Here is an 11,589-nt window from a genome sequence, read left to right on the forward strand (position 1 = left end):
TTCTGTGCAGCCTTCACCACTCTCTGCAAAGCTTTTCTTTCTGCAGCTGTGCAGCCTCCATGCCACACGTTGATGCTCGAGCACAGGATGCTCTCCACTGCACACCTGTAGAAGGAGGTGAGGACTGAGCTTCCCAGACCAGCTCGCCTCAGCCGTCTGAGGAAGTAGAGTCTCTGATGAGCTTTCTTGATCAGGCTGGTGGTGTTGTTGCTCCAGCTGAGGTTGTCATTCATGTGTACACCCAAGTACTTGTAGCTGGAGACCACTTCCACCGCAGATCCTCTTATGTTCAGGGGGGTGTAGGTGTTTTTGTTCCTTCTGAAGTCCACAATCATCTCCTTTGTCTTCTTCACATTGATGTGAAGGTTATTCTCTCTGCACCAGCTCTCCAGGTGTTCCACCTCCTGCCTGTAGCTGGACTCATCATTGTTTGTGATGCATCCCACCACCGCTGTATCATCTGCAAACTTTACAATGTGACAGCCTGGATGGGTAGCTGCACAATCATATGTGAGCAGAGTAAACAGAAGGGGGCTCAACACACATCCCTGAGGAGAGCCAGTGCTGAGGGTTATGGTGGAGGAGGAGAGGTTGTGGATCCTCACTAACTGTGGTCTGTTTGTTAAAAAGTCTAATACCCAGTTGCAGATGGAGGGGCTTAGTCCTAGTGTGGATAGTTTGTCCATCAGGGTTTGGGGGATCATGGTGTTGAAGGCAGATGTGAAGTCCACAAAGAGCACACGGACGTAAGAGTTTTTCTGCTCCAGGTGGTTGAGTGCAGTGTGGACCACAGAGGAGATTGCAAGCTTTAAAGCTTCGACACCTGAAGGGGACTTCTCAACACAGGTTCCTATCATGGTCTCAATCATTTCATTCCCATGCTACTTTTAGGCAGCTGTGGCTGAGTGGTTAGAGCAGTCGTCCTCCAATGCAAGAGTTGGGTGTTCAATTCTACCAGCAGTCACATGTCAAAGCGTCCCTGGGCAAGACACTGAACCCTCATTGCCTCCGATGTGTGTCCCATTGGTGTATGAATGTGATAAAGCACTGATTAGTCTTTGTAAAAGTATAGCAGAGTGCTGTATAAATGGGTAAATGAGGGCACAGATTGTAATGTAAAACACTTTGAGTATCTTGATAAGATAGAAAAAGCGCTAATTAAGTACAATCCATTTACCATTACTTTTAATGTCAGTCCCCACCCTCTCAAAGGTGCAGTTTATAATTAGCAAGTTGCTGCAGATTAAGAAGTTCGGCTGAACTTTTAGGGTGTGTTTTTAAAACATACAACAGACTTAAAGTAAAATTCTCATTATTATATAAATGAAAAGGAATAAACCAGAAAAAAAAAGCATAAACAGTGATGACATTTATAGACAATATAAAAACGACTGGATAGAAAACACTGTACTGTGAGGCGTTTGTTCATGGATACAGATTTGCAGCTTATTTACAAATGTGAGCAACATGAAACAAGAGGTCTTATGTATAATTGGTTAACGTCTTCAAAAAATGCATTTCAACATGTAAAAATATCATAGCAAAATGCCATGACTAAGGGCAATAGTCAGTGGTGTTCCACAAAGCTTAGTATTGGGATCTTGTTTATTTAAAATGTTTGTAAACTATGTTTGTGCTGTAACTAACGAGTGAAAACATATAATGTTTGCAAATACATGCAAAACTAGAAATAAAAACTGGATTATTTCTGGTCAAAGAGTTGTTTGATGTCATTAAGTAATTTATTAATGAAAATTAAACTACATTTATGGTTTTGGTTGTGACGGGGATCATTTTGTATGTATGTATGTATGTTTTATTTATTCATTTCATTTCATCCAAACAACAAATATAATACAATTTAAAGAAAAGAAAAAAGATATACAATCACAGAAATAAAATGAAAGGCAGCAGAAGAAGAATGAATTCTTATATCTGCCCCTTGTCCCCAAAATATATTCCAAACAAAATTACTATACAAAAGCAAGATGAATTAATAAAAAAATAAAAAGATAAAAAAAAATTAAAAAAAACTTAGCTAAAATATAAGATCAACTGTAAACAATTTTTATGAACTCACATTATACTTAATATTAAAAAAAAAAACATTTTTATCATCTTCTTGAATATGTACATAGTTTTGGCTTTTTTAATATCAACCTCCAGATCATTCCACAATCTAATACCCTGAGATCAAGTGGATCGCATCTTCAGACTGGTGCGACACCACGGCTTCACAAACATCTCCATCCCCTTAAGATAATAATTACTTTCTCTTTTAACAAATTTCCCTTGAATGTTAGTAGGTAGTATGTTTTTGTTGGCCTCATACATATACATAAATAGTAAGATATTGTAATCAACCAAGTCATAAAATTTTAATAACTTTAGCTGATGAAACAATATATTTGACGGATGGTTATAATCTTTTCTGGTAATAATTCTTATGTCTCTTTTCTGTAAAATAAAAATTGGATTTGTAATTGTTTTACATGCTTTACCCCAGACTTCAATACAGTAAATTAAATGTGGAACAATAATGGCATTATACAATAGAAACATTGCTTTATCATTGAATAACTCTCTAACTTTGTACATTACTGCAATCGATTTAGCTATTTTAGTTCTTAAATTTTTTACGTGAGATCTCCATGTTAGTTTTTCATCAATGTTGACACCCAGAAATTTCACCTCATTGACTCTATTAATTTAAATTCCATCGACTCTAAATGGAGTATCAAGCACTTTCTTGTTATTACTAAAAATCATATAATTTGTTTTATCAACATTTAAAGATAATTTGTTTAGTTGAAACCAATTTTGTATTTTCACAAATTCTGTTTGTGCCATCTTCAGCATTTGCACAACATTTTCACCCACACAAAGAAAAGTAGTATCATCTGCAAACAAAATACATAAAAAAAAATCCAGTCACATTTATCAGGTCATTCACATATAAAATAAATAGCTTAGGTCCAAGTATAGAGCCTTGAGGCACTCCACATGTAATATTACAGAATTCAGATTTTACATCATTTATTTGAACAAATTGTTTCCTTTTTTCTAGATAACTAGATACCCACTGCAATGCATGCCCTCTAATACCATATTTATTTAGTTTTTTGAGAAGAATATTGTGATCAATAGTATCAAATGCTTTCTTTAGATCAACATGAATACTAATACAATATTTTTTTTTATCCACAGCAGTCATTATCTGTTCCATTAAATCCATGAGTGCCATTGACATAGAATTTTTAGGTCTAAACCCATATTGACTATTACTTAATATATTTTGCTCATTGATAAATTCATCTAATCTAGTGACAAATAATTTCTCTAAAATCTTCGAAAATTGTGGCAACAACGATATTGGCCTGTAATTATTAAACACACGTTTCTCTCCACTCTTATATAATGGTATTACCTTGGCTATTTTCATGTTATTTGGAAATACCCCTGTTGAAAATGATAAATTGCATATATATGTAAATGGCTCAATAACATAACTCATAATATTCTTTACCAGCATCATATCCATGTCCATCCAGTCTTTTGATTTTTTTATCTGCAAGATGTTTTACGATAGTCATAATTTCTTCTTTATCAGTTCCCCCAAGAAAAAAACTGTTTGTGTAATCTGTAACTGTATGGTTTGCATTTTTATCTATATTTGGGATTTTTGCTGCCAGACTTGGGCCAATATTCACAAAATGTTGATTGAATCCATTTGCGATTTCATTTTGATCATAAATGTCTTTGTCATCCTTTACAAAATATTGTGGAATGCTCGATTTTGTTTTATGATTATTCAGAACACTGTTCATTATTTGCCATGTTGCCCTCATATTACCATTACTTTTGTCTAATAATTCACTGTAATATTTCTTTTTATGCTTTCTTATAATCCCTACCAATTTATTTTTATAATTTTTATATCTCTGTTCTGCTTCGTTTGTTCTTAATTTCAGAAAGTTTGAGTATAAGTAGTTCTTTTTTTTACAAGCATTTCTTAACCCTTTGGTCATCCACGGTTTGTCATCAACACGTTTCTTTGTGTAATTTTCTTGTACACAATTTTTTTCATACAAAGCTCCTAAAATATTCATAAATACATCATATGCTTTGTTTACATCATCAACATATACATCCTTCCAATTTTGTTTTGTTTATTTTATTAAAACACTGAAGTTAAAAATGTTTCATTGAAAGAAATATGAACAAAGATCTAAAAGATGATTAGATATGATAAAATCTGCTGCAAAACACATATAGCTATTTAAAAACAATAAATCTGAAGGTATTTTATATAAAGTTATAAACTGAATGGGAAATCTCAGTGTATGTCGTTTTGATGCCACATGCTACACAGTGAATCTACAAATAGCCTAAATAATTATACAGATATAATACACTTAAAACACTGGATTTGTTGATTTTGTTTAAAACAACAATAACAAAAAAAAAACAAAGACATAATTTACAGAGGTTGAGTTTGATGCACAGTAGGAACCAGTGGGTGAAATATAGATGCATTTTATTGTTTTGGATTTTAATTCTGGGAGTCAAACCCAGAAACATTTGTAGGGATAACTAGTATTTAGTTGTGGTTTAGAAAATAAACTAATAAATATATGCGGACTGTAAGGTTTTTAAGTCTGTAAATAAGGGTCATACAGCTTCAATAAGCTTTTTCTGTTCAGTGTTTTATGATATAAAGTATGGATATCCAGATACTTGTTTTTTGCAGACTGACTACAACTACAAGTACTGTACTTCAGTTTGAGGACTTGCCACTATTTAGTACCAATACTGAGTAGTTAACAAGTTGTTACTTAAATATTACACAACTATAGAAACAAATTTATTTAATTAAGAACCCAGGAAACAGTGCTGTCTTAACATTACTTGTGCTTATCTGAAAATATCTCTAAACCACCAACATATAACATATTTTGTCCTTGGTTACTTGCAAAGTGGAAGAATAAATTACATCACCTAGCATAAAAAGTGGAATTGATTTGAAGTATTGGGGTGTTTGATGAGTACAAGTATGAGTACTTGAGGCTGATCCAGGTTACGTGAGTGTAAGTAAATACCTGTTAAAGGGTGCCCGGACCAGAAGTCCAATATCCTTTACATATATTACTCTACAGTTTGAAGTGTTGGGGTGTTTTGATGAGTACAAGTATGAGTACTTCAGGCTGGTATAGAGCTCATTCACTCTGTAAAAAGACACTTCTCCATGAGAACGACCTGGAGATAGTTATGATCTGCTCTCGTGTGAACAGGAAGGTGCAACAGTAGAAGACGTGTGTTCCTGACTCATCACAGCTAACTTTGTTTAGCAGAAGTAATGAATCCCACAAAGATTTCTGGAAAGGTCAGACCCAGCCAGCTGGATCAGGCAGAACCAGTTCAGTGGATACCTGTGCCCCTGTACTGGATCTTGCGCTGAAGGATTTCTTCATTCTGCTCCCCTGCAGACACACACAGCAGGCTGGGCTGAGACGTCACAGGATCCCGCAGCACCAGGAAACTCTGCAGGGAAACACCAAGTGACTCAGTTAACCAGTTGAAGTGCGACTGCGGCCTGTTGAACCAGAAGACATTCTCTCCTACATGTTCAAGCTGACAGACCACACGGCAACTACACAGAGAGGTGTTTCAGGAGGCGGGGTTTGAAGTCTGCGTTAGTATTTCAGTGAAAAGTCTGGTTGGTTTGACTGCAGCACATCTGTGAGGGGTTATGAGTGATAAGAGCTGCAGTTGGATTTCCTCCCTGCTGATATGAGTCTACAGGAGCTGTTTGCTTCTAGTTGACTGCAAACCAAAACGTTGCTCCACTTCTCTTGCAGGTTCATGATATAGTCTACATGTTATTGTCATGTTATTGTCTAAAACAAGTCTCTCTTGTAAAGGAATCCTCGTGACTCAATGAGAATAACCTGAATAAATAAAGGTTGAATGAATAGTGGTGCCACAACAGGTCTGATCCAAGTATCTACTGTATTTACGTGAACTACTGAGTGAACTTTGCTCTGTGAAGAAGTACAGATTAAAACATTCAGTAAGTGAAGCTTGGTTTCTACGGTGTTTCTAAAAATATTAGCCTCAGTCTTTGGTTGAGCATCATTTCAAGAATGTTTCATCTGTGGCTGCACTTAACTCAAGTCTACCGCAGGACGTGCACAAAGCACCGCATCACATCAGCATGTTTGAGTCAAACAACACATATGAACACATTTATATCTTTATAAAAAAGAATGACAATTCATGATCATTGAAGCCCCCGTATTACTTACTGGTTGTTTTTCTCCTGTTTCAATTGTAATTTAAGATTATACATACATATATATATATATATATATATATATATATATATATATATATATATATATATATATACATACATATATATATATATGAAGAAGAGAGGTACATTTTTATGCCTTTGTTTGTCTGAGGCAGTTCAGAGTGAAATTTTTATCCAACATCAGATGCAATGGCAGAGTCAGTGGATGGTCACTGGTGGCCTTGGCCAACATAGATTAATCTTCAAGCACCCCTCCCATTCAGGAAATTATACCTTAAAGCAATATATAAACGAGAAAGCATAGTTTCTTTAAATGATGTGATGGTCAGCTTACATATATAAACATGGTGGTGGCCATCTTGGATTTTGACATGGCAACCCATTTTTTGATTGTGACCTTTCTTAAGCCTAAGTGCAGCCACACACCAGAATGGAAGTTGGTACCTCAACTTTTTAAACGTATCCAGCTCACAAGACAAATGAACGGATTAAGCATACGTCCATTTCTCCACTTCTCTCCATGATAGGTGACAAAAACAGCTCTCCCACATCCGGCAAAAAAACTTTTCGGTAGACTCATCGTTTAAAGTTTAACTAGAAAGTTGGAATTTGACTGTACTGGCATTTTGATATCCTCAGGTTTACCTAAAGGAGATGATGTCACTAACATCTGAGCTGTCCAAACTTTTTCAAGTTGTTGCAAATTATTTTTACTCCTAAAATCTTGGCACATCCTATGCAGTTTCAAAACATTGGCCTTTTATCAGTTTAAATTAATGTTAAAGTAATATGTTGGAAATTTGGACAGAAGCTGCATTAGTACTCTTTATCATTTCTTCTAAATAAATTTATCCAACAAACATGACCAACTTTACCATTTTTGTTGCTTGGATACATATGACACCTGCTTATCTTTTATTGGCCCATTCTGCATCTTTCCTATGGATTGTGGCTTTTATCACCCCACACCTTCCCATTGACTCAAAAACTGGGGTTTGCAGGTCTCCAACTATTTCCTCACAAGTGGTAGGATGAGGTTAATTTAGAGCTCGCCGAGGAAACACCATCTTGCATGACTGATGCCTCTTGAGAATTTAGGGTGCTGAGCTGTGAAAATGGTGTAGGCCTTTAGGGAGGTGACGTGCAACAGGTTGACCCACAGAACCACCAGCCACCCCAACCATGTGGGTCCTCGATGTCTACACTTTAGGTCATATTTTCCTTTCTGCTATTTTCAGTCATGGTGCGTTGTGCTCAGGAGCACTGCAGCCAGTCCTTTATTTCAAACATTCTTGCTACCATTGAATCTTGAATCTGAGCCGTGAACCTCTGGATTTAGAAACTTTTATCAGAGAAGTGATGTCTGGCTTGTTCTGCTGTAAACTCCCCACAAATTAAAGATGATTTACCTGATCTGTAAAATAATCATCATGAGGAGTAACACTCCTGATACTATGTGATGAACTTGAAAATATATATTTCTGATAGAGCTGATAAGATCCATAAGTTCCATAGGCAATGTATCAGTCATTTTTGGCCAACTTGATAAAAAAGTTCCTAAATTATATAGGAATTAAGTAAAACATGTAAGGTTTTTGAAACTTTTCAAACAAACTCTGATGAAAGTGAAAGGTTTAATGAAGTCTAAAGTCTGCTTTGTTCTAGTATTGCTCATTTAAAACTGTGCTTTCACGTCGCTGTTCATCTTCAACATCAAAGTTGGCTTTGACTGCTGCTTTGCTATTTATAGAGGTTTTAAAGAAATCATGTTTCCTTTTCTGAAAGCAGGAGGCAGAAGGAGAACAAGCAGCTGGTTGTGTCTCGGTGAACTGTGAAACATATCAATGCTTGGTCAGAGTACACCACAACCAGCTTTGTTCTCACACATCGGAGTGCACAAGTTAATAAAGACACACAGGAAGTGGCTCACAGTCTCCGTGTGTACAGAAATAAGTTCACTCTAAGTCACTAAAGTCTGAACGCAGACGAGCAGCAAGGCAGCAGAGACTCAACAAGTGTTGGCTGAATCATCACACATATCAGAACTCTACAACAAAAATTCAATTGTACAATAAAAAAGACAAAAAGATCCTCCCTCCACCATCATGGATCAATGATTTGCCAGTTATGGTGCTTTGCATGTCTCAGTCACACCAGAGTTTAAAACCAACCAACGCACAAACACATTCCAGTTTGCTACTCACAGTCTTTGCAGATGAAGTGTCCTGTGTGAAACGTCCTTTGTTCAATTCACACACCCTTTTATTCAAGACTACTTCTGCATTCAGCCTATAAAGGCACTCTGTTGTGTTCAGAGACAGAAAAGGGAACTGCTTTCACGTGCGTGTGCAGAAACGTGTGCACGCAGCAATGTTTCTTTACGCTCTCATTTCTGACACATGCAGCGTCTTGGTTTCAGAGAACAGTGGACTGAAGAAGAAGCAGAAGAGCTGACTCTGATCACAGAGCTGCACAGAAGTGACCAGCGATAGAGAAGATGCAAAGGAGGATCAGAGCCTGAAAGAAAAACTGGCAACAAGACAATAAAAGAGTTCTGTGTCAAACTCAAGGCCCGAGGGCCAAATATGGACCTTTTAAACATCTTAATTGGGCCCCAAGATGATATATTAAATGGAAAATAATTGTATTCATCTCTCATTTAGCTTATAACTAATGACTTTTTAAAGCCAAAACCAAAAAATTAGTTTGGATTTTTCAGTAGTCTGATTTTTATGTGAAAGAGAGTCAGAGAATGTCAAACTCTTGTCAGGAACCTGCAGCCAAGAAAAGATGTCAGATATCTGACTTGAGTTAATGACTGAAACTGACTCTTGATTTTTACCTTTTCTCTTTTCCTTTTAGCCCCTTTACTTAACTGAATTTGACACCCCTGCTCTAAAGAGTCTCTTTTAGTTGTCTTTCAGAGACAAATAATGAAGTCCTAGAGATAAAAAAGACAGATGTACCAATAGAGATGATGGACAAGGTAAACAATGTGTTGAAGGAGCAGAAGGATAAACTCAAACTGGTTGATCAGTGAGGGAAACTGGACTGGTCCCAGTCTGAGCTGCTGTCATTAGAGATAAGCTTACCAAACCTTTCAAAACCAACTCAAATTAAAGGTCAAAGGAACACCTGCCGCCTTTCATGCTAGTTTTAGACCAAGATAATATTATTAAGTTGGGAAATGACGGAGTTGCAGTCTTGAAAATAAAAATAAAAATTATGTGCAATCCAGATATTGCCAGATGTCCAATTCAAATGACTTCAGCCTTTATCACATCAAGTTTTAGGTGACACCACCTCACGGAACAACTATCGACCAATCTCTAAACTCTGCATTTTAGCCAAGGTTCTAGAAAAACTGATAAACCCTCAAATCAAAAATTCCCTGGACTCATTTAACATCTTATCTCCCCATCAATCTGGTTTCAGGAAACAACACAGCACAACCACTGCTTCACTGAAGGTTCTTAATGACGTTGTTGAAGCACTGGATGCTAAGGATTATTGTGCTGCACTTTTCTTAGACCTGTCTAAAGCGTTTGACACTGTGGATCATAACATCTTGTGTCATAAACTCTCAGAAATCGGTTTCTCAGAACACACTTGGTTCTCTAACTATCTCTCAGACCAGAGGCAATGTGTTCAATATAATGGTACTTCCTCCAGTTATTTAACACTCAACAATGGTGTAACACAAGGCTCAGTCTTAGGACCCACCCTCTTTACAAGCTACATACTGTAGGTAATTTAGGTCAGAGCATCCTTGATGCATCCATACATTTCTATGCTGATGACTTAGTTGTTTATTGTCGAGCTAAAACAGTTGCTAAAGCTTTCCAGCTTTTGCAGTCCACTTTCGACATAATCCAGTCTGATTTGTTCCGTCTCAAACTTGTCCTAAATGCAGACAAAACCAAAAGGATGCTGTTTTCAAACAGGACGTCGGTCCCAACAGTTCTTCCTTTGATTTTATCTTTGACTGGTGTGAGTTTGTTTGAGATTCTTACAAATACTTGGGTATCTTGGTCGACTTGCAACTCGCTTTTAAGCTTCACGTTGAGAACTTGGTAAAGAAATTAAAAATTAAATTAGGTTTCTTTTTCAGAAATACAGCATGTTTAACTCTGAATGCTAGGAAACGCCTTGTATCTGTGACCTTCCTTCCCTCCATTGATTACGGTGACATTATTTACATGAACGCTCCTACAAGCACCCTGTAGATGTTGGATGCTGTCTATCATGGTGCACTAAGATTCATAACTGCCTGTAACTACCGTACCCATCACTGCACCCTGTGGGTGGGTACTGGTTAAGTGGTCATCATTAACTTCCCACAGACTCTCCCACTGGTACATTTTCATCTTTAAATCACTTCTTGGTCTGCTGCCTTCATACATCTCCTCCTGCATGTCTCTGCATGAGTGCAGCTACAACGTGCGCTCTCAGGACATTATTACCTGCAGTGTTCCCTCAGTGAGGACTGAACTAGGCAAAAGGGCAATTTAACACAAGATAACACAATATCAGAAGAGAGGTATAACTTTTATGTCTCAACTTTAGATGATCTCAGTTCAAATCTTTGGTGTGAAAGGCGGCGGGTGACATGCGTTACAACAAACTGTAAACCTTTAATTTAAAAACTAATTTTTCAATAAGTCAATCTGATATTTGACAACATGAAATCGCTGCACCCTCATAATTTACTTAACATTTCTTCAGATAAGAGTCTATGATGAGTTTTTCTCTTACCCCAGTGGGTGTCCCACTGAGGACAGCCTGGGCCTCTTCTCTGTCCAAGGGCGTCCTGGGACACCAGGCCTCCTGGCACCCCTTCAGCTGCTCCAGGAGGGTTCGTCTACTCCTGCTGCCCCTCCAGGGGATGGCTGTGGTCCCGTTAACCGGACTATGAACGGCCCTGGATGCCATCATACAAACACTTTTATGTATACGGCTTGTGTCATGTGGAAGTTTCATGTTAATATACATATAGCTGATGTTTGGAGTCTAACATTGACAAAATGAAAGTTAATGTTGCTGATTTTTCTCAAGAATTTGATCTTGTTTAATTATCATGTTAAAATCTTCCAAAATTCAGAAATGACATGAAAAATGAGCTTTCATGTTGCATACTCACATGTTTTCTTCTCGTCGCAGTAATTGCTTCACATTTCTGTCTTCTTTCTCTTGAACTTATCTTTTTTTTGTTTTTTTTGGGCACACAGCAAATTGTTGCTTCAGGGCTCAAAATACCATCAAGGCTGAAACAG

General features: G+C 37.1%; 1 protein-coding gene across 1 annotated transcript in view; it reads right to left on the minus strand.

Annotated features, from left to right (window-relative positions):
• The window catches only part of rinl (Ras and Rab interactor-like), a 44,854-nt gene extending 33,603 nt beyond the window's left edge, over nt 1–11,251 (minus strand). The window contains exons 1-2 of the mRNA XM_037678508.1: nt 11,072–11,251; nt 5,430–5,541 (exon numbers count right to left, since the gene is read on the minus strand). Of these exons, the coding sequence (XP_037534436.1) occupies nt 5,430–5,541; nt 11,072–11,251 (292 nt within the window). The remainder of the gene's footprint in view (nt 1–5,429; nt 5,542–11,071) is intronic.
• Between the last annotated feature and the right edge of the window lie 338 nt (nt 11,252–11,589).

This window comes from Nematolebias whitei, chromosome 6 (assembly GCF_014905685.2).
Source record: "Nematolebias whitei isolate Nwh7 chromosome 6, NemWhi1, whole genome shotgun sequence".
NCBI lineage: Eukaryota > Metazoa > Chordata > Actinopteri > Cyprinodontiformes > Rivulidae > Nematolebias > Nematolebias whitei.